The sequence below is a fragment of the Galeopterus variegatus genome, unplaced genomic scaffold (genome assembly GCF_000696425.1).
Source record: "Galeopterus variegatus unplaced genomic scaffold, G_variegatus-3.0.2 Scaffold679, whole genome shotgun sequence".
NCBI lineage: Eukaryota > Metazoa > Chordata > Mammalia > Dermoptera > Cynocephalidae > Galeopterus > Galeopterus variegatus.
This window is the reverse complement of record NW_007726790.1, coordinates 135,596-161,129: the sequence shown is the minus strand read 5'-3', so window position 1 is coordinate 161,129 and position 25,534 is coordinate 135,596. Positions and strand designations below refer to the sequence as shown.

Genomic DNA, 25,534 nt, shown 5'->3' with positions numbered 1-25,534 from the left:
GAATAACATTTGATAAACTCAATGTGATTCGACACTGTGATTCAACATGACGGATCATCTTAATATCAGCGTCCCAATCACAACTGTAAGGAGCTAACAGCACACTTGGAGAGAACACATTCTTAGCTGGATCTTAACAAATGAGCATGTTTCTATACAAAGACGATCAGGAGATTGAGAGGTCTAGAAACCACAATGTATAATAAACACCATATTATGTATTAACCACATCTTGGAAATCTACCCAAGGGCATCTATGGGAAAAAAGAAAATATTTAAATTTAGCTAGAAAAAAAGGCTCAAGAAAGAGAATGAGATTATGGTTACTAAAGTAGGCTGAAGTAAAGTCCTGGAAGACCTTAAATTTAAGAGTTAAGGCTCAATCCTGTAAGCAGTGCAGAATGACATGAACTAAACTGTACACTTGAAAAAGCTCTACCTAGCAACAACGTTTAGGGTAAAATTAGGGAAGAGGAAGGAAAAGAAATTTTCTAGATAGGGAAAGCTAGTCTATATGCTAATAAAACAAATCAGGCAAAAGATATTGAGGACAGTATTGGGTAAAAACTGCAGGATACTGCCAGCTAATAAACTATTCCTCAAAACTCAACGAGATAAACAAAAGGAGTTTTAAAGAGACAAAAATTGACTAGCTGTCACTATACCATAAAAGAAGGATATTCTCATACTGTAAACTTCAAAAAGTAGCAGCATGCAAAGAAAGAAAAGATTCTCAGCACAGCAAGGCTCAGTATGACATGAAGCCTAGCCCAGTCCTGCTCCCTAGAATGCATTGGAGAAAGAAAATGAGTTAAAATATCCTGAGAATTCCCAATGATAGCACTCCTCATTCTCAAGAGAAGCAGACTGAGGACATAAATAAGAAGCCGAGAGAAAAGTTTTAAAAAACAACAAAAACCAAAAGTAAAACAGTATAAAAGCTTCTACCCACCTTCAAAGGATTTCATCAGGGGTTAGAAAAGCCACCAGGGTATGCAATTTTTCAGGTATCCACACTTAATAGAGAGGATAACCCAAAGGTAACCCCACAGGAAAAGAGGAAACAGTCCTGAGGGCTATTTAACAAAAACATTGCATTGGCCGATGTGTTCCCTCTCCCCCTCCCTCCAGGCTTCAGGGAAGTACACAGAAGAACATCCCACCCCTCACAATACAGCCCACAGGGGAAGACAGACATCAGAAAAAGGTGGCAGAAGTGTTAAAGAGCATTCACCCACAATTTTTCAGAGAAACAGCAGGGCAACTCTGCAAACATGCCTAAGGAAAAGAAGATTCATCTCAAATGTCATATTGTGTAAGAACATAATAAAAACATAAATTCAAGAAAACTAGACTTCAAGGAATAGTTGATAAAAGAGACAGAAAAGGAGATAAAACAAATTGAAGACCAAAAAATATCTGTAACGGTGATAATAAATCTACTAGTAATACAGAAAAAAAAATAGCATAGACACAGCTAAACTTCAAGTGACAGATTTTACAAAAATGATTCAAGATAATAAGAAAAAATATAGAGGGAAATTTTTTTAAAAAGGTTAATGCAAACATAGAGAAAACTAAGTTGTGATAGGCAACTACTGTAGTAGAGAGCTTCTAAAATGGTCTCCAATGATCCCAACATGCCCTGTGTAAACCCCTCTCATTAAAGGTAGGCTAAACCTAGTCTCTTGCTTCTAACCAAAGAATATGGTAATGTGGATGGGATGTACTTTCTACAGTTAGGTCACAAAAGATTGTGACTTGTTCTGTTAACAAACGTTATGTTCTCTCTTTTCTGCTTGGCTTGCATGCATTGATGAAGTAAACTGCCAAGAGAGAAAGGCTCAGGTGGCAAGGAACTGAGGCTGTCAGTCCAACAACCCACGAGGAACTGAATGCTGCCAACAACCACTGACTGAGCTTGGAAGCAGATCCTTCCCCAGTTGAGTCTTCTGAAGAGACTGCAGACCCTGAGCCAACATGTTAATTGCAGCCTTGTGAGAGACTGAAGCAGAAGACCCAGCTAAGTCATGCCTAGATTCCTGACCTAAAGAAACCATGAGATTAACAAATATGTACTGCTTTAAGCCATTAAGTTTTGGAGTAATTAGTTACACAGCAAATAATATCAAGTGTTAATCCTTGTTTCAAAGTTCCAGGGGTGGAGGGAGGTGTCGGTGATGGGCCATAATAATCATATACATTGTATATTGACAAAATAAAAATTTAACGAAAAAAAAAAAAAAACAAAGTTCCAGGGGTGGAGGGAGGTGGCGGTGATGGGCCATAATAATCATATACATTGTATATTGACAAAATAAAAATTTAACGAAAAAAAAAAAAAAACAAAGTTCCAGGGGTGGAGGGAGGTGGCGGTGATGGGCCATAATAATCATATACATTGTATATTGACAAAATAAAAATTTAACGAAAAAAAAAAAAAAAAACAAAGTTCCAGGGGTGATTGGTAGGTATCTTTGAGGAAGAGAACTCCAAAAAACAGAAAGAAAAAACATTTTAAATTACAATTTGAGAAAAATTTTCTGATGCAAAGAACTTAATCTATAAAAGGACACAGTAGGTTCTAGAAAGAATTGATACAAGATGTGTCCTAGTTAAGTTACAAAACTCAACAATAAAGAAAGAATTGTTCTAGTATCCAGGTAGAAAAATCAAGTCACCTATTGCAGAATGGTTTTGAGGTAGGGTGGAGATGAAAATTAGGCTGGCCTCAGATTTCCCTGAGCAACATTCAGTGTCATAAAATACTAATGAAATGTGTACCAAGTTCTGAGGTAGAGAAAATATGACCTAACCATATTATATGGTAATATGTCATAAATGTAACAGGTAACAAGCAATCATTCCCAAACATGAAATATATCAAGAATTCTAGAGAACCCAAAGACCCTTCTTAGTAAACTATTGACAATAAAATCAAGCAATGGATCGAAAAATGTATACATATGAGGAAATGATGTGGTGAGCACTAAATTTATGGTCACCAAAAAGAACACAGTATTATAAATTTTGACAATGTAAAAATACAACTTACAAAAACTTGGCTCTAAAAGAGAGGAGGTAAGGGAAGTATAATTATATTTTTATAACAGGGAATCAATCAATACTGTTGAAAATTAGAATATGGAGTTAAGAAAACACAACTCAAACTTATTAATGGCTTTCATAATATTTTTTCTAATCATTGACGCAAGTAACATCTTTCATCAAGAAAACTAGACTTCGGGCCGGCCTGGTGGCGCACTGCTACAGTGCGCCGCTTGAGAGTGTGGTGGCGCTCCCGCCGAGGGTTCGGATCCCACATGCAGACCGGTTCCCGCTCACTGGCTGAGCGAGGTGTGGGAGCAACACCAATCCCGTTGCCGGTCCCGGTCCGGTACGGGTGTAACACTGAGGGTTGCGATCCGTTGCCGGACACGAAAAAAGACAAAAAGGGGAAAAAAAAAAAAAAAAGAAAACTAGACTTCAAGGAATAGTTGATAAAAGAGTGAGATGAAAAAGGAGATAAAGAAAGTAAATTGAATACCAAAACAAATGTATTACAGTAATAATAAATCTACTAGAAATATAAAAAAATAGCACCGACACAGCTAACCTTCAAGTGAGACATTTTATAAAAACGATTTAAGATAAGATGTTTTCCTGCTAAATTCAATTTTTAAAATGTTTATGATATAATCCCTTCTGTATATGTTCACTGAGAGATATCTGTATTTGTGAATGATGAAATTTAGGGTAATTTTTGGAGGGAGTTTCATATTTCTATATTACTTACATTAAATAAATTGAGAATTTATAATTTTTATTAAAATAATGATGTTATTTTTCCATAAAAAACTAACAATAAAATGCGGATGAAATAATAAAGTAAATAACAAAACCTGAATTAAGGCAGACTGTAATGAAAATGAAGTCTCACATGCTTGGAAAGATTCCTGCACTGGGACTACTATTAAAAGTCAAAGGTTCCACCTAATGCTAAGTTTTGAAAATCACAGACATCCCCCCTAAGTAAAAATCTCTGCTACGTGGAAGTTCCTGTTTTCTATTATATCAATTCTAGAATTCTTTACCTGGCTTTCAAGGAACACCAGAACATGACCCCACACTGCAGCTAAACGGTCTTACATAATTAGTCTAATCTACTCACTTTCCCACAAATATCTTGTGCTACATATTCAGCTTCTATATCTTATTCCCACGTGGAATGTCCTCTGAGTAGACAGTTAATTTAAATGTTACCATGTCATAGACTCTTTCCACAATACTCCATAAGATAAAGAAAATGAGTTAAAAAAAAAAAAAAACTATCTCAATCTCACCTAGCTAGTCTATTTGTTGCATAAAATTCTTCCCAAACTCTTAGAATTTAACTAAAATATTATTTCAGAATTCTTAGAGCACTCACAGACTTTTCTATATAAAAATTTAATTAATTCGGCTTTGTAAACTGCATTAGTCTTAACTCAAAAACTTTGAAAACCTCAAGAATATAAAAATTAAAAAATATAACAGATTAAATATATTTAGTTGAAAAAACACTCATCAAAAAATTAAAAAGAAAATAAGAGTGACACGAATAAACCCGATTTGAAATGAATTCTTAAATCTTTGATATGGTCTTCCCAACCAAATATTTCATATTATGTATTTTTAAAAGATAAGGGTATGCATTTGTATAGAATGAAACAGTTTACTGTTTTAATACTCGCTTTTTCATTTACTTCCAAAAATAATCTTATAATCATAATTATCTACAAAGCACTGTGAGCACATTTAAAAATTAGAAACTATAAAAATGAAAATTATAAAAAAACTAAACATAAAGAAACAATTTATCAAACTTTATAGATTCATTACATAAACATAATCAACATAATCCTCTTTAACAATACAAAGCTACACTTCCTAGTAGCAGCTAAAGCTTTCTTTTTTTATTGTTCCTCTCAACCATGATTAAAATGTTTATATTCCACGTTTTAATATTCCAGCACACATTTAGAATGTGGCAGTCACATTTATAGATTTCCCTTTAATAGTAACTACAACCTAAAATTATTTTTAACTGGCTCCTTGAGTAAGACCCAAAACTTTCTATATAAACACTTAACACTTAATGTTAAATTTACAGTAATGGGAAAGAGCAGGAGTAAGTCAATATAAAGAAGAATAAGCTTTAACTATATTCTTAAAAACATGATCTTCATATATTTCTACCACAAGATGGTGATAAAGGAGATGTACTTACATATTTTAAAAATATGCAATTTTTATTAAAACATTTGATATCACTTAGCTCATAATCAGAAGTATATGCTCATCTTCAAGATAAACAAAGGTAAAAATCACTTCATATGTGATCAGTTTTACAGTTATTTCCAAAATATTCTTTTGATAAAAGAAAATATAAAGACATATACTCTTTTCATGTTTCATTTTACACAGAGAACTACCAGTATTAAGATATTTTTTAAAACACACTGAAGAATATGATTCATATACCTATGTCAGAGCTAGCCCACAGAGTTTTCTACAATGACGGAAATAATTGATGTTGGCATTGTCTAATGCAATGGCCACAAGACACATGCAGCTACTGAACATTTGAAATGTGGCTAGTGCTACTAAGAAACTGAATTTTTAATTTTAATTATTTTAAATTTAATATTAAAAGACCATGTGACTATTGCTACCACAATGAAAAGCACAGATATATATCATAGCCAATTTTAATAATATCAAAATCCAGTGGGAGTTTTCAGATAACAAAAAAATTAATAGATGAAACATGAATTTTAAAAATAAAGGTATTATAAATTAATGATAAAAATAAATATTCTGACCATTTAACAATAAAGGTTTTTCCATAATCATGAGAAAGAAAACAGAAAAGCTCAATATAACTATAGAGGTTAAAAGAACACTGTACATTAAAAGGAGTAAATTTTATAGCATCTTTGAATGGAAATAAAAGAGCATGTATTTACACACACACACAAATCTTTTAAACTATATCAATAACCATGTGAATTTTTGTATTTGATATAGACATGTGTTTAAATATTGAAAACATTTAAATATCTGCACACAAATAAACCTCATATTTACTGCTTACACAAGTAAAAGTTTAGTTAACATTTTCAATAATGGGAAAAAAAAATTGCTCTCTCTTCCCAAAACAGCAAGAGTCTAACTCTGCAACTACAAAGTAGAGTATTTAGTACCAGAGACAGATTCCAACATGAATTAACTGGACTTCAAGCAATGCAAAGTTGGGTACCATTTAGACTACACAGTCAATAGCCAATCTGTTTCAAACTGTGGGAACTATTCTCACCAATCCAGATGGAGATGCCAATCAACGGTACTGAAACCAAAAGGAAAAAAGTTTAATGATGACCACATCCTAAAAGCCTAAGAGAAGATTCATGATGAAGCCACTTCACTGGGGTCACTAGCTTTGGCCAGGGTAAGGGTGGCAAACTGTCATTGGATTTGGGCAGGGTAAGAGAAGCAGTTAAACTCAATGTCACTTCTATAGCACCAAAAAATGAGAAGAAGAAAGAATGTTAGAAAAGAATCAGTGGATTGGTCACCAAATAATTTTTGAAAACGTGTTGAAGGCTGAATTGCTCTGATATAGATGCCCTAACTTTAAAAACAAACAAACAAAAACAAACAAACAAACAAAAAAGGTGTTTAATTAAAATATTTTTAGGGGTTGGCCCTGTGGCTCACTTGGGAGAGTGCGGCACTGGGAGCACTGCCGAGGCTGCAGGTTCGGATCCTGTATAGGGATGGCTGGTGTGCTCACTGGTTGAGCATGGTGCAGACCACACCGTGCAGAGGGTTACTATCCCCTTACTGGTCAAAAAAAAAAAAAAAATGTCTTTAGGTTACAAAACTGGGATGCATTCTCATTTGCAATAAATAATCGAAACCAGCTTTCTGCTGACCAGTCAAACTCAGAAAATGAAAACTAGAGCTCGTCTGTTGAGCATACCTATCCCTCCCCCAAAAGATCTCACTAGATTATTTCTACATGTGCTGTGTTAAAACTGAACCCCTAGAGGGCAACTGAGCTTCAATTTTTACCTCATAATATACTTCAGTTCCTCAGCAGTTTAAAGATACCATGACCTACTTCCTTATACCTTGGTACTTTTCCTTTAAAACAAAAAGGAAATGGAAAAAAGAAAATGGATATATTCCATCCACTAACGAAAAATATCACTGTGGAATGCATTCTTTAACAGTGATAATTTGAAGATGAAGACTATGCTACAAATAGGCATATTCTGAATAACACACATCATAAACGAATATTTGAATATTAACACCCTCAGTAGAAATCGGGTAGCAGATAGGAAAGACATACTTAACAAGTCTATTTAATATAAATGCTTTGCATAACTTTACATTCATTAAATGACATGTTAAAATTTATAGGGAAAAAAGGTGAAGAATCCAATTTCAATAACAATTAACTCTATATAGACTACCCAATATAACCAACCTCAGGAAGACCAATGTTCCTTCAAGGTCAAAATGTCAAGAGGTTTCCTGAGTGCTCATCTAAGCTAACTCTATTTCATGAGGTAGAAGTGTTGATATTCAAATAAGCCCACACAAAATAATGATGTAACAAAACAAAGGAGTTATTGTACCAATGTGAAAGAATGCTGGCTAGCAAGGCCACCAACCTATACAACTCAATAATGGTATCTTAGATTCAGTCTTCTTTTAGTGAAACTCAGAAATTCAGCATATACAAGTCTAAAATGTATATAGCAACAAGGGAGCACAACAAAATGAGCTGAGAATTTACCTGGAAAATATATAGGATTATAATAAAAACTCGATAACTTGATAAGTCATGTGTTTTTTAAAATTCAAATAAGATTTTTAGATAATCAACTTTCCTATTTGTATATATATTCTACAATATGAACTCTAACAGGAACAAAATTATAACTCAATTCATAAGCAGTTTTTTAATGTAAATATGTATACAGGTGTCACAAGTCCTCCCTTTCCAGCAGGGCAGGTCACCAGTATCTCCTTATTTACAGTGCTCAGTGACAGAAGCATTATCTTACTGAGAAAAGAGAATACATGCACATGCTGGTTTAAAGACTCTCCATGTCACAGTTATTTATTCCACTAAATTTATAAACTAATTATTCATATTACATCCTGTATGCTCAGGAACCTAAAACAATCAAAAATCAATCTCTGCTCATTTGAGTTAGAAACTACATGTGAAATGTTACAAATCAAAGAATGTACTGATGGAATCAAAGAATGTACTGATGGAATCAAAGAATGTACAGAAGAGAGAAGTTGCTGAGAAGGGTGAGGTTTGTGTGCCAAGAGGTTAGTAAAGGGAACTGCCATATAACTTACAGGATAAAAAGAGATCAAGGTTTAAGGCTGCAAGAGCAAACCTGGGTTCATCATTTCCTGAGAGTTTGCTAAGAATCCTCTCCATTGGAAAAGAACATGAAGGCTGGCCTAGATAATTTGGGGCTCAAACTCCAAGACAAAGTAAGAGAAGTAAAGCTCAAGAAACAGCAAACATACACAAAAAAACCTAGCAACAACAATAAAAAACAGCCAAAAACTTATAGTTGTATGGAAAAAGAGTGCCCTAGGTAATGAATTATGTAACTTTAAGATAGTGAGTAAAAATCCATATGGCCTGTTGCTACACTGTTTTAAGGAGAAATTCTATTACTTTGGCTAATCCATCATTTCTCAACTTTGGTTGCACATTCAAATCATCTTGGGAGCTTTGAAAAACAGGACCATTACCTCTCTTTGTGGAGCGAAGCCTGAGCATTAGTTTTTATTTTTATTTTTTCCTTAATTCTCAAATAATTCTGATGCACAGTGAGATTTGGGGACCACTGCTCTCCAGGAATAGATGAATGGGTCAAAGTATTAATCAACCCACAGATATGCTTTTGACTTTGCTGGAGAAGAAAAGAATATAAGAGCAGTCTTTTTCTTCACTGGGCTTATTAGCTATACGAAGAGATAACACCTCTGGGAAATAATATATAGAATCTTCAGTTTATATGTCATGAGTGCCCAAGAAGTGACTGTAAAAATAAGAGCCCAGTCATGAAGACTAGCAGGAGCTCATTGTGGGACCTTTCACAGTATTAATCATAATTTTAACTTAAATATTTGATGACAATCTCCCCTACTAAAACTCCATAAAAATTGAATCTGTTTCAGTCATATTTATGTACACAGCTTATGTGCAGTGCTCGGTACATGGTAAGTGTTCATAAATTTCTGGAATTAGTTAATTTTGATAAGTTCCTTCCTGTATTTTTTAAATTTAATTTAACTAAGTCAAGGGTCAGGACATTTCTTCAGTAAAGAGCAATACAGTAAATATTTTAGGCATTGTGGTCCATATGGTCTCTGCTACAACTACTCAACTCTACCACTGTAGCATATGCAGCCATAGGCAATACATAAGTAAATAAGTATGGCTGTGTTCCAATAAAACTTTGTTTACAGAGATAGGCGGAAGACCAGATTTGACCATCAAGCTATAGTTTGCCAACTCCTGAATAAAAACAATATATTATGACTAGTCTCAATCAAACACTATGATTGTAAATGTATGTACCTTATCATATCCTATAACTATACCATAATTTATAAAAGCAATCAGACTCTGTTGACATCTAAGTTTTTGACAATATTCCATACTATATGTGATGCTATGTTGCACATCCTTATGCATACTTTATCACACATCTCTGATCATTTCCTTAAGATGAAATCTTACCAGTAAAATTGTAGGTCAAGGTGTAGCTACATTTATAAATAAATATATAAAACTTTTTTTAATACATATATGAATTTTTGTTAATTTTTAAAAATACAAACTCTTTTCATGATACCATATTGATCGATATTCCTAGCCATAATACTTGCTTCTCCAAAACCTTATCAACATTATATATTACATATGTTTTCTTACCCACAAATACTTCATTATGATTAAAGTTTCATATTTGTTTACATGTTTCTAATTAGATAACATTGATGTAAAATGAAATAAACAAATCTTAAGTATATGACTCAATAAAACAAAAGGATATCCCTGTGCAATACAAACCAGCAACAAAATACAAGACATTAAAATCAATCCAGATAGTTCCTTTAATGTCCCTTTCCAGTCAATAACTGTCCTACTCCCACTCCAACAGTGCAACCATTTTTGGATTAGTTCTGCCTATTCTATAATACCATATACATGTTGCCTCCTAGAACATAATATCAAGAAAGAGTATGCTCTTTTATATTTCTTTTGTATTTATATTTCACTCAGCATAATAGTTTTGAAATTCATATCCATTGTTGTTATAGAATAATGTTTTCCATTTTACTGCTGAACAGTAATCCATTACATGAGTATAGCACAATTAGTCTACCCCTTCTCTTTTTAAGAGAAACCTCGCCTAACTTTCAATTTTTGGCTATTATGAATAAGCTACTGTAAGTATTATTGTATACGCCTTCTTTTCTTGTGTATCTAAGTTTCATTTTCCTGGGTAGAGTGTTAGGTCATTGAATAGATGTGTGTTTCGTGAACGTTGTTAGTGTTCTCAACTGTAACCATTCTGGTAGGTAAGAAGGTGGTTGTCCTTAGTTATTGTCTCCAAGTCCTTGATCATCTTTTCATTTTTTTTTAATCTTTTTTTTTTTTTATGTGTGTTCTTTAGATTGGAAATTTCTATTGATCTATCTTTAGATTTATGACTCCTATAACTTTTTTTCTGAAGGCTTTACATCAGATATTGTATTTTTCAGTTATAGAATTTCCGTTGGTTTTTTTTATTGTTTCAAATTCTCTGTTAAGATTTCCTGTCTTTTGGGGCTGACCGGTTAGCTCAGTTGGTTACAGCACAGCCTCATAACACCAAAGTCACAGGTTCAGATCCCCATACTGGCCAGTCACAAACAAACAAAAAAAACAAACAAAAACCATTTCCTGTCTTTTTTTTTTTCATTGCAAACATATTTTCCTTATATTCTTAAGCATTATAACAGCCACTTTAAAATCTTTGTCTGTTAATTCTAACAATCCTGAAGTTAACCTCGGTTAAATTATCTTGAGAATAGGTCATGTTTTCCTGTTTCTGTGAACACTGAATTGTATTGTGAATATTGTGAATGACATGATGTAGAAAGTTTGGGTTCTGTTTTCTTTCTCTGAAGAATATGTTTTTCTTTTCCGTTTAAGCAGGCAATTTACTTTGTGTGTAGACATGTACACACGAGCATGCACACACATGATAGAGTGATTAGGCTATCCCAGAAGGAGAATTTCTCCGAAACTGTTAATTTTTAAAGCACACCAAGTTCATAGGTAATATATGGTAGTATAGGGTGTGGTCTGCAATTAACTAACTGGAAGTGCAAACATTTTTTATGTTTAATAATATGTAATTTATCATATACAATTTAGTAATCCCACTACTGGGTATATATCCAAAGAAAATGAAATCTGTATGTAAAAGAGATATCTGCACTCCCATGTTTACTGCAGCACTGTTCACAACAGCTAAGATATGTAATCAAACTAAGGCATCCATCAACGGAAGAATGGATAAAAGAAAAATGGTATATACAAAATGGAATAATCAGCCATAAAAAAGGATGACATCCTGACATTTGCAAAAACATGGATGAACCTGGAGGACATTATGTTAAGCAGAATAAGGCAGGCATAGAAGGACAAATATCACATGATCTCACTTATATGTGGAATATAAAAGACTTGATCTCACCGAAGTAAAGAACACAATAGTGATTACCAGGGGCTGGGGAAGGTAGGGAGAGAGCAGAATAGGGAGAGGTTGGTCAATAGACACTATGTTACAATTAGATAGGAGGAATAAATACTGGTGTTCTGTTATACAACAGGGTAAATATAGTTAACAATAATGTATTGATATTTCAATACCTAGAAGAAGGATTTCGAATGTTTACTGCAAAGAAATGATAAACCTTTGAGATGATATGTATGCTAATTACCTTGACTTAATCATTACACAATGTATACATGTATCAAAATATTACACTATACCCCATAAATATGTACAATTACTGTCAATTAAAATTTTTTTTAAAATAATATGTAACTTCTCAGAAAGAAACTTTGTGTCTTTTGCTCATTTTTTTGGGGGGGGGTGGGGAGCAGCTGGCTGGTATGGGGATCCAAACCCCTTGACCTTGGTTTTATCAACACCATGCTATAACCAGCTGAGCTAACCAGCCAGCTTCATTTTTTAAAGGAGATATTCATCACTTCCCTACTGATAGGAAGAGCCATTATACACTAAGGATATCAAATCTTTGTCACGTATGTTGCAAATGTATTCTCCTAGTTTGTGATCATCTTTCTTTCTATTATGTTTACAGTATATGACATACAGAAAATTTTACTTTTTCTATATTTATAAGTTTTTCTATTATGAAGTAATATAACATTTGATTCTTTAAAGTTTTTTCAAAGAAATATATTCATTATGAAAAATTCAAAAACAAAAATCTATGAAAATAAAAATTACCCATAATCCACCTTCTTGTTCCCATATCCCTGTATGGCTGTTTTTAAAAAATTAAGTATACTTTCAAGTCATATGGAAAACTGTTTAACACTGCCTGCTGAAGTTGAAATTATACACATCCTATGACCCAGAAATTCCACTTCTAGGTACATAACCAATAGAAATGCATACATATGGGTACCAAAGGACATGAACAAGAATGTTTATAGGGGGATTACTTGTACAAAAACTGGAAATAACCTAACTGCCCATCACAGTAGAATGTATGAATAAATTATAGCATATTCACACAATGGTACTATACTGTATGGTGATGAAAATGAAGAGCACATATGGAATGATTACATTTAAATTAAAAAGACAGGGAAACTAATCTATGAAGTTTGTAGTCAAAACGGTGGTGACTTTTTGAAAGGAGTAAAAGAGTAGTGACTAGGAGGGAGCACAAAGAAGGCTGGCTTCTGATAATTTCTATTTCTTGACTTCAACAGTGATTACACAGGTATGTTCATTCTGTCATAATTCATCAATCTATATACACTTATAATTTGTACATGCAGGATATAAAAGTTTATTTAAGAAAGTAATATGTTTTCATTTTGGAGAATATGAAAAAACTACACATATAAATAATCTTCAGTCTACTTTATACCTCCCATATTTCCAGATACATATTATTAAATTTTGGATGTACCTTTTTTACCTACATATATGTGTATCATTGTGTTATAATTAGGACTATAACATGTATATGATTTTTATATCTTTGTTTTTTACTTAGCATACGAACATGTACACATTTGTTAATGATCCCCCATAAGATTAATTATTCATTACCACCTAATATTTTATTTAATGAAATCTTTCATAAGAAAATACATGACAACAAAAATCAAGAAGAGTTTTAATTTCAGTAAAAACTAAGCATCAAAGAAGTAGATATTATTAATTATAAATTATACAAATAAAGAAAATATTTAACTTTAACATGTAACTCAAATTATTATGTGGGTATAAATGAATTTTTCATGAATAAATGGCCTGTAGTTTGTATATGCTGGGCTACAGCCCCAAAAAGAATGCCACGGAAAATATTACAAACGTCCCCAGAAAACGAAATAAAAATTAAAAATTGCTTAAGTTATAGGAAGAAAATAACTTTTTCCATCTTGGTGAAGTCTGGCATATAAATAACACATAGTACACACAATCCAGCAAATAAAAAGTAATAACTAGAAATAAACTAGCACATAGGCCAGAAATCACAAACACCAGGCAAAGCACATCATCACTTGCCAAATCTCCCACACATGACAGACATAGCTAATTGATCTAATGACAGTCTTTCTGATTGATCCTATTCACTGTGTGCTAGGCAGCCACTATCAACTGTTAAAGTAACACAGATGAACTGTATTTGCTATCTTTGATGTAGTCAAACTGTACATTAAAATGGAAAAAGCACTAGGCTGGGAATTAAGGTATCTGAATTCTAATAACAGCTCTGTTATATTCATAAGTCAAATGATACTGAATAGGTAATTTACTCTACTGAAATATGAGTCCATGTCTTTCCATTCCCCACCGTACCTAGTACCATATATTGCACATAGTAGTACTGAAGGATCGTTTGTTAAATTAACAAATCAGTGTAGTTATGGTTTGTTATGGAAGAAAAGTGGCCTATGTGAAATATTAAAAGGAAAATCCAGGAATAAAAATGCCAGTTTTTAATCTATCATTGTCCAAGTTGAACATATGTATTGATTGTACACTAGCAGAACTGACACTATTTATACAAAAATGTTAGAAAAATATTAGAACCACCACAACTGTATAAACATTCTACTCCTTTCAATCCCTTTCAAAGAATGATTAATTTTTACCACAGTCTAATGAAATGGTTTCAAACTTAGACATCAAATAGATACCTCAAAGTTAACATGTGCAAAACTAAACTCCTGATCCACTGACCAGCAAAGAATAAAATAAATTAAAATTTCTGTACATACAGTCTTTCTTATCTCTGCTAAGTATAAGTCCATCCTTTTACTTGTTCAGAACAAATAATAGGGAATCATCTCTTTCTCTGTTGCCTGTACCTTCAAAATATATCCTGGGAGTGCTCATTCTCATCATTTCCATTGCTACCACCCTTCCAATCCACCATCATTTGTCACTTGGATTGGCTCAATCACATTCTTCCTGGTGTTCCTGATTCTGCCCTTGCCCCATCCCATCTCTTCTTAACACAGCAGTGAGTTCTGTTAAGTTATAAATCAGAACGTCTCACTCCGCTGTTCAAAGCCATTTTGTCTTTCCATTTCTCTCCTTAGTACCTATAAGTTCTCAGTACATACAAGACCCTAAATGATTCTGTTTCCAATCATTTTGCTGAATTTCTCCCTTTTCATTCTACCCCTCATTCATTCCTCCCTAACGACAGTGACCTTTCTGGTGTCCCTTGAACATGCCAGCCTCACTTAGTACCTAAGGTTCTTTGCTTATGCTATTCCTACTAAGATCATTTTTCTCAGATATCTGCATATCTCACTCCACCTCCTTCAAGAATTTTATCCAAATGTCACTTTCTCAGTGAGACCTGTACTAACCACCTATTTAAAACTGCAGTCCCATTCCAACACAAAGCACTACCCACTGTCCTTATCCAATTTTATTTTTCTCCAGAACACTTACATTAACTTATTGCTGTGGACTGACTGTCCCTGCAAAACTCATTGAAGCTTGATTCCCCCTTGTAACAGTGTTAAAGAGGGTGGGAAATCCAACTATAGTATTTGAAAGGTGGGGCCTTTAAGAGGTGATTGGATCATAAGGACTATGCCCTCAGGAATGGATTAACCTATTTATGGATTAATGGCTTAATTGTTTAGTCAGTTGTCAACGGGAGTGATACTCATGGATTTATAAGCAGAGCAAGTGAGCACGTTAAAAAGCTCTTGCCATTCTTGCCATGTGACTGCCTGCACTGCCATGGGACTCTGTAGAGGGTTCCCAGAACAGAAGGCCTTCACCAGATATAGCCCCTGGACCATGGACTTCCTAGCTTCTAAAACTGTAAGAAATAAATTTTATTTCTTTATATATTACCCAGTTTCAGATACTCTGTTATGAAGAACACAAAATGGACTAATAATACACTTATAATGTTTATTATTTACCCCCTCCCCAACTGAAATGTAAGGTCCCTATCATAAAGATTTTTGTCTGTTTTATTCACTGTTCATATAATGGTGACTGACATACAAAAAAATAATAAATATTTTTTGAATAGTTATGTTCCATATAACCCTAAGGTTCCACTTAAGTACTCAAAGGAATTGGAAAATTCTTTATTTGCTTTGTAAAAAATATTTTTAGTGATGTAATAATCAACCAAGTCTTAAATATATGCAAATAACATTACCAAATGCTAACAAAATGGAGACAACCAATGTATTAAAATGTGATGCCAGATAAATTTGTTTATAGGCCTCAGAATAAAATCTCTATCGTCTCTGTTTAATTGAACAGTAACCTGAAAATCTGAGTAAATCATAAACCATTACTATTTAGCTTCTGGTCAAGATGGTGGAATAGACAGTACCCAGTGGCCAAACTGGGGCTGCTAGAGCTCAGGGGAAGAGGAGGAGAAACCTACGAAGTTCATGAAGACAGGAGAAGCCACAACAAGAGAAAAAAAGGATCACTCCCACCATTTCGAATCCCAGCTACTTCAAGGCTGGAGCTGGTGAGTACACAGAGCAGGAGCTGGCTAAAGCCACTGCTGTGCCCTTTGGGTGAAGTTACTCAGAGGCGGCAGGGGAGAAGAGGGCCTTGGTGGCCCCCAAGCCAGCAAGATCACTAAAGGGTCCCCATGGACCCACACAGGAGTGAGGAGCCACAACAACTGAAGAAAGAGCCACTCAGAGGCCAGTGACTCATCGCAAGTGACCGGTGCATGGCCCGTCTCATGGGAAGTGTTTAGAGCAAGGGTGGTAGGGGAGACGGGCCACCGGGGGAACACGGGGGCACAGCATGGATAGCTGATCTACCCCCAATCAGTGCAAGACCACTCAGTGGAGACTGGTCAGGAATACAGATCTGCAGGGGGTGCAGTTTGCTGAAAAGTCTCAGGCTCAGACCAGAGTTTCCACACAACCCAGGTGTACTGGAACTCACAAAACCCAGAAGTCAACAATTAAAACCTGAGCTGCACAAAAAGCCTTCCCCAGGGAATCAGCAGCAAAGCAGCAATTTAGCTCAACTACAGAGCTCAAGTGCTGGTCACCACAGGAAGTTCCTCCATTTTGGAAGTAAGCAAAGGACAATGAATTAGTTCCAGTGCAGAGGGACTAGCAAATAATCCCTAGTGGGAACAGCAAATAATCCAGCACAGAACTGAAAGAAAAAACAAAATACCCACAGATTGGAGACAAAGTTTATTCTAACTAGTAAAGATCTAACACCACCAAAGAACACCTATAAAACCGAGGACTGGAAGCCCCCTGGGCTCCCAGGCCACGGAGCAGGGAGTGCTGGGGGGCTCAGCCATGCACCCTGACATCCACAACCAACCCAGCAATGACTATCAGGCTGCCGCAAAACCAACCCAGGGCTTCAAGCCAGGGCAGTGGGGGACCTCGGGCCTTGGCCATGACCCTAACACCTGCAACCAGCTCAGTGACAACGACCAGGCCACCACAGGAAGCACCCCAGGCTCTCACACAAGGCAGTGGGGAGTGAGGGCTTCAGGCACAGCTCCCTGACATCTGCATCCAGCCCAGCAATGACCAAGCCACTGTTGGAAGCCCTTTTGTCTCCCCTACTATAATGAGGGGGTGCCACAGGCCTCAATCATGCCCCCCCTTCCTTCTTCTCCCCTACTTCCTTTCCCCTTCTCCTCTCCCCCTGTGACTGCTCAACAACACCTTAGAATGTTAAAAATAATAAACAAAAAAAATTGTTTTTCTGATTAAAAAAAAAAAGAAATCATTATTATTTAGAACTACCTCTTTATGTGATTTAGGATTCACTCTATACTTTGCATCCCCCCCAAAAGAAAACCACAAAAACAAACTGAAAGGAGCTATATACTAGGCTGTAGTTGTTATCTGTAACTTCTAATTTAAAATCTGACTCATAAATCAATACAGCATTGTTTTCATGTACTAACTCTGTAAATATAACAAAATTAAGTATTTGTCGATATTTGCAAAAAGTTTACCAGTGTCAGGCTCTGATTATCTGGAAAGAATGCCAATTACAACTGGAGGATCATCAGGTAGCTTAAGTGAAGTGTGATCTTGTACACAGGTTTTATATACAAGGGCACAGTATTGTTTAAAGACCATATTTAATTTTGGATTAATTTCTCATAAGATGAAAGGATTTAAGTCTATTACAGCAAAATAATTGAAAGTTGATGTCTAGGAAGATTAGAGTAATAAAAACTTGTTAATGAAGAATTGGCAGAAAAGCTATGACATTTTATAATAATATATATTCATTTTAACAATATTTTTTGTTTCAAGTCATGTAATTCTTTGCTTTTGTGTTCAAATGTACACTTTTTACATTTATACCTTTCAAAATGCATTGCATAATTAGTTTTTAAAAATATTATATTCATCTGCCCTGATAAATTCCCTAATTCAGTCATTTAAATATTTGTCTTTTAAAGATTTCATTTACTTCTGAAACTAAAATATACTACACCTTTCTCTGTGAGAAGAAAACTAGCCATTTTATTTATTTAAGGATATTTATGTCCAATTACAAACAATTTTATTGCAAAATTGTTCTTTTATCAGAAACAAGGCAATAATAATAAGCCATTAAGTCTGATAGTAGGGGTATGAGTTAACAAATGTAACTGAGGACCTGTAAACCAGGTCAATGAGTAATGACCATTATATACTTCGTTCATTTCCTTTAAAAATAATTTTAAGGGCCAACCCCATGGCGCACTCGGGAGAGTGCGGCGCTGGGAGCGTAGTGGCGCTGGGAGCGTAGCGGCGCTCCCACGGCAGGTTCGGATCCTATATAGGAATGGCCGGTGCACTCACTGGCTGAGCGCGGTGTGGGCGACACCACACCAAGGGTTGCGATCCCCTTACCTGTCACGAAAAAGACAAAAAAAAAAAAAATTTTTTTTAAATAATCACAATTTTGTGACTGACATAGAATATGAGTAATGATTCCAATGGCATAACATCAGGTCTGATAGGCATACACAAATATTTACCACTAATTAACTTTTATTATGTCCATGTGCAGAAAAAAGTTCACAGAGCAGGCATGATACTGCTATCCTTAGAAAGGCCTACTTGCAAGGCTGGCCCTTAGCTGGCACCTCAGAACTTGGATATTGGGAGTGTTCCCACCATTACCTAATTGATAAGGGTGGCTCATTGTCCCTAAACTGTACAAACAATACGGTTTATGCTGAACACCTGCTTTCCTTCTGAAAATCTGAAATTTTGGTTCAGTTTTGGTAGAGGGTACCCATATGACCAACTCCCAATAAAAACTGTGGACTGTGTCTCTAATGAACTTCCCAGTAGATAATATTTTAAACATGTCACGATTTGATGCTGGAGGAATTAAGCACATCTTGAGTGAATCTACTGAGAGAGGACTCTAGGAAACTTATGCCTGGTTTCCTCTGAACTTCAATCCATGTGCCTTTTTCCCTTTGTTGATTTTGCTTTGTATCTTTTTGCTGTAATAAATCTTAGCCATGAATATGACTATATGCTGTGTTTTACGAGTCCTCATAGCAAATCGCTAAACCCAGGGTTGGCCTTAGGGACCCCTGACATAATCCAGTATAAGTCCAAAGAGCAGAAAGTGTGCCCTATATCTATTTATATTTATCAGAGTACATAACATAATCTTACACATAACAGATATTCACCATATTCAATGATTTTATTTATTATCCTCTTAATTATATCCAAACCAGTCTAAAGATGTGTCACATCTCTACTTCAGTGTTAGTTAATACTAGTAAACTGACTAAAGGACAAAAATATATGGGATAATAATGGTACAGTTCAAACAACAAATGAAAATATTTTGGCAGGTTCAAGTAACACAGTTGGATAAAAGACTGATCACATTGATCTTGTATAATCTGTAGTCGTCCAACTTCTTTTAATGTTGTATGGATAAGTTCTTTGCCTGACAACTTCCTAGAGAGTATCCTAAGCATTCTTAATGTGATTTTCTTTTTTATCTATTCACGCATCTTTGAATTCGGCAAAATGTAACATACTTCAGTTCTGTGTAACTGAAAGATGAGGGCAGGTATTTTTATCATGCTTCTGTGTTATTTAACTATAACTCTGTGATGTTTCAAAGAAACAAACAATCCATGCTTCCTTGTGCTTTATATAAATTCCTTCAGAACTACACCCTACTTATTAGCCTAAAGATAAAAAAGACCAAAACATATATACAAAACAAATATTAAAATCAGGTTAAAAAAAATAAGCCCAAGGGATGAAAGGAATCAATGAGTAGGAGAATATAGCTAGGTTTTAAAAAGATCCAAACCATCCCTAACGATAAAGTATTTTTTGGTCTTGATCTGTCACAGCAAAAAGAAAATAAATAAATAAATAAAGCCTCTTATTATTTTTAAAGCAAATGCCATCACCCAGCATTGAGACTTTATATCAAATGTCAACTGTGCACTTCAAAAAAGCAAAGAAATATGATAGGAATTTTTACAAAATATAGCAATTCAGTGACTTCCTCTCATGGAATCTCTATTTCCAGAAGAAAAATTCATAATACTATAATGTATACTTTACCAACATATATAACACAAACAAAGTTTTAAAAAATATTACTAACACAGAAAATATGTCATTAAGTTAGTGAAGTCAAACAGCTGGAAAAAGGCACAAAGTTGAAAGCAACCTCCAAAGTTCATCAAGCCATCTCCATAAAACACAAGTTGGTAGATCCAACAAAAAGCAATCATTCCATCATCACAGCTGGTGGAGGTGGATTCCTGATTTAGCTTTTGAGAGGTGATGGAGGCTTTAGAAAGGGCAAGGGAGTAAGAAAGAGATTTGGCCATTCTAGTTTTCCTTCAGTTTCCAATGTACACGGTGTTCATTCCCTGTGTATAGTTTACTCATTTATTCTAGTGGCTCTATTAACTGCCAATAATATCACTGACAAAAGAAGAATGCTATCAATTTACTTAAATCAATAACTTTTTGTCTGAAATGAACAAAGTTTATAATTTTGTCAGTATTCACCATAAGATGAGGATTCTCAATTCTGTAGATTTCTAAATCAAGCCACCTTTACTATTCAAATCAAAGTTACATTCCAAAAGATAAGGTAATAAGCACCATCTTTCTCTTCAAAAAGAAACATATACTTTTATGTTTTTATTTTACATTATTAAAAACATTTTTTAAATTTTATCAATATACAATATACTTGATTTTCATGCTCCTTTACTGATTCCTCTCTCCCCCCTCTTGCTCTCCCCCCTACCACCCATCAACATCATATCTATTCACTTGTCTTAGCAAGTTCAAGGAATTGTGATTGTTGTGTCCCCGTTTTATAAAGACAAAGATTCCCAAGTTGACACCAGTTTAATAATACAAACACTGCTTAATTGTCATGTAAAAGCTGAGATTTTCTTGTATCAGGTTACAGTTTTCATTATATTGAAATGGTGCAATAACTGTGACATACAAATTTACTGTAGAATTAGAATCATGTAATTGTAGATTACAGAAGTACTAAGGTATATAATGATGAAACATTCTAAATGTTATCTGCTATTTAAGACAAGTTTTTATTTTGTTTAAACATCAACTGAAATATGCAACTCAGACTAAACGAGTGTATAGTGAAAACCAATAGGCTATAGATAATGAAGGTATCATGGAAGCTGGTTAAAAAATTATAATGAAGAGAGAACAAGTAAGAATATGGCAACCTGGCTGAAATTGATATTCATTAGGGTACTCTTCACATGAATAGGTAGCATTTGGACTCTGTGGTCTTTATCAGTGTCCCAGCTGGTAATGGTTGAAGGTTAATGCCTTACCCCATTCTGTTCAATTTTCTATCCTAATTAGCCCTCCAAATCTATAGCTGTGAGCACCAAGTGTCTGTGTTCAAAAGAAACTAATTAATGCTAGCAAATTAGATCAAGTCCAAAGATCCAACAGCCAAACTCTTAGTTAAATGCTCCTTGTTAATAGGAAGTGTAGCTGTCAATAACTGCTGTTGGTGACTATAATGAGGCATCTTTCTTTCATTGAAAGTGATTTCATTTCTCTTTGTCCCTAGAAAAGCTGTTCCATTCCCTTCACAAACCTAAGTTGCTGACAGTCTGATCCAATTCTTACGGTCAGCAGGGTCGAAATGACGTGAAAAAAAAAAATCAAATAGAAAAGCTTTCCTACATAATCATGTTTCAGGCATTTAGCAGAAAGTCAGATCACTTATTAAAATTCCTATGTCTTTACCCACGAAGTATACAATTAGCATGCATAATGTCTTTTTATAAAATCCTATAATTATTTAATAAAGCAAAGAATATAAACAGTAAATAAACTACAATGAAATTGTCCTGATTCTAAATTATGTCTCATTGTTCAGTTTAAATGCAGCTTTCTTCTGCTACTTGAACAATACTATGTGCATTCTTTTTCTAATTCTAATTTACATGGTTAAACAGGAAGACTACTAAGGATTTGTTATTCTTTTATGTAATAATTTTAGATTCTAAAACACTGTTTTGGACCATATGGCCTAAAAAAATCAATATATGATTATCTATAAGAAATTCAAATATTCAAAAATCAATTATGTTATAACACACATTCTAATAAGGGCAAATGCATTGAAATAATCCAAATGAATCTCAGATTTTAAGATGCTTCCGGTCTTCAGAAGTTTGTAAACATACTAGAAAAACAAAAACTTAACCATGTCAACATCCTAAACAACTTAATTTTTAGTAAAGTAAAAACTAAACTTTCTTTTCTGTACCTTATAAAGTAGTAGGTATGCAACAGAAACAAACAAATATTTTAAAAGTTATACTCTATTTTTTCACTTTCAAAAACCAAAAACAAAGTTTACCGTCTAAGAGTAAGCAAAGGCAGTTCTGAAAGCCATACAGTCATTCTGCATTTTCATCTGAATCATATCAGTAAAAATTTAATCTATAATTGAGTTAGCTAGCTTTCTCTTCATTCTAGGTATAAGGATAATGTGTTACAAAACAGCATAAATAAAACTTATATTTATAACTTTAATGATATATCAGTAATAAGTAAATTTTCCTAGGAGTGAAAAGTTAACCCTGTAACTTTATTATCCATTTTTAAGTTTTACCCTCACTCACCTGAATCAGGATAGGTATTTTTCAAAGTTCTACGAGGCAGGTGGAGGATTACCTCTTGAGACTATCAGCATGACACCTGCCAATGCCAGATGTGCACTGAACCCTGTCTGCAGGTGCCAATGGATTAATTTCTCCTGACACCTGGGGTTAGGGGTTGAAGGAAGGTACTCTGATTAAACAACTAGTTCATAATGAAAAAAGAGTAATACCATAGGATGATTATTTTAAATTACCAATTTATAGATGAATTTAAAATGGAATAGGTCATAATGAGCAATTTAACTTAAGAAACAAAAATGACCATCACGGTGTTGAGTATAAGGAACTGCTTTTATTTTATTGCCTCCATCCATCAATTACAAAGGTCATCTCTAAGCAATAGAAGCAGGGAAGGAAACACAAATGTTCCTAGCATCCAAACATTATTGACACAGTCCTAAAACTAGAATTGACATAGCCTAGCTTCCCTATAAAGCTTGTTTTGGAACTATAGCCCATCATCCTAAGAATTATTGTAGTCCCTCAGCAAAGACGACTACAAGAGGGAGTGAAGGAGAGCCAGGAAAACAGCCTGTGCCAGCAAAATTTTACTACTTCCTTTGGATGGCCATTCCAAAAGAAAGATTTTTAAAAGACATTTCTACGGTAATATTGCCATCTGCTTTTCTAATTACCCATCATTTACAGATGTATTAAGGCCTCAATTTACCTTCCACTGCTTTGTTTACATTTTTCACTAGAATGTTACATATTAACCAAGAATATGCCTCTAGATTATAGAGTATAGAAGTATTTCATGTTAAAAACATTTCCCAAAGAGAACATGCATGTGTGGGTGCCTGGTGCATGCATTTACATAAATATCTTCTATTTAGAAACATAAAACAAATACAACACAAAAAGCCCCAGACTCATTTAAGACCTACTGGGTTTCCATTAACAATTAAGGAATAAACAATGACACCAAAAAAAATCATCTTAGGGGAAAAAAAAATGCACACACACACACATAAGAATATGTTTATAGGTGAAAAACAGGTACATGTTAGATTTGACGTTTCTTCTTTCCCTATCAAAATCAACAGACTAACTTCTTCCTCCAAAATACTCATACCAAGTTTTTCTCTCTATATAACTATACTTCTGAGAAAACATGCTTTTACTAGTAATTTGGGGGAATATTTTTAAATTGTAAATGAATTGAGCACTGCCTGGAAGTTCTGAAAGCTGAAATACTGGTATCTCACTGAAAGGGTGAGAAGCAATTCATACATATTAATTCACTGACTACTTGATTCTGAGGCTAAGGATTAAATTCAGATCACATTATTAAAAATGAATTTGATCTTTATATGAATATTTGAATCTTACCTTGAACTTGTTCAGAACACCTCTCTCTGGCCTTTTCTCTCATTATTTTAGGGATCAAAACATCTTTTTCAACATGTCTGAGATGCTGCCCTGGAAAAAAAAGATTTTTATTTAATATAGTAAAGTCCCAAATAAATCACCAGATTAGGGAAAAATAAGTTCTGTGGTTTACTTAAAATATAAACCTATACAAACAAATTAAAAACTGACTCTTTTACAACCTGAAAAAATTGTGATTATTTTAGTCACTGAAAATCAAAAGATAACAAAAAAATGTGAGGGACATAGGTAAACTCTTTCTAAAAATTTCTGCAAACTATATTGCAACACTTTTACTTGATAACATATTCCATGTGGTTTTGTCAAAACTGAAGTCTAAAACATCATTTTCTTATTAATATAATCCACAAAAGGAGGATTTTCATCAATACTGAGATCCAAGCATAGATGAAGAGATGCAAGATAAGAGAGACACTAGTAGTTTTTCTAGCTAGTAATAAGAATAGTATAAGAAAGAACTGGCAAAAGAAAAAGTAGAATTACAGGTCCATATACAAAACAAAGCTTGTGAGATTTCTGTGCATTTTAAACACAACTTCCACAATTAAGACTAGAATGGCAGACTAAGAACCCGCTCCTTAAATTCTAAGACAGCCCTGAAAACAACTGTCCTCAGTGAAGCAAATATAAGGAAGAAACTCTGAAAGACAAAAAGCAGATAAAATCAGATTAAAGTAGGTAATCATATTCCTGTAGAATACCCATGAAAAAACTAATGCCAAAAGTGGGAGTTTCTCCATGCTCTAAAGCAGCAAAAATGGGAAGTGAGAAATTTCCTTGGCAGAAAATAGTTATTGGTCAAAATACTTCAGTAGAAGCCAAATAGTCACCTCCTCTGCTGCCTTCAACCATGGCTGAAAGGTAAATATAGGTATTTATCCCCAATGACTGAGAAGTTTCCCGGTATCCAGTGACACTTAGGAAGATGAGGAACCCCTAAACTCTTCCTGGTACTTTGTTGTTCCCAGCAACCTCTGGATGCAGGCAGCTATGAACTGACAAATATTTGTAGAAAGGGTAACATGTCATCTCAGAAAGCAAACAAAATCAACAACAAAACAGCCAAAAATTTCCTAAATTTGACAGACAA

The 25,534-nt window shown here is 34.3% G+C and overlaps 1 protein-coding gene across 1 annotated transcript in view; it reads right to left on the bottom strand.

Moving 5' to 3' along the window:
* The window catches only part of CMC1 (C-x(9)-C motif containing 1), a 70,812-nt gene that overhangs the window by 24,469 nt on the left and 20,809 nt on the right, over positions 1-25,534 (bottom strand). Inside the window, exon 2 of the mRNA XM_008571311.1 lies at positions 24,385-24,474. Coding sequence (XP_008569533.1) covers positions 24,385-24,474 — 90 coding nt within the window. The remainder of the gene's footprint in view (positions 1-24,384; positions 24,475-25,534) is intronic.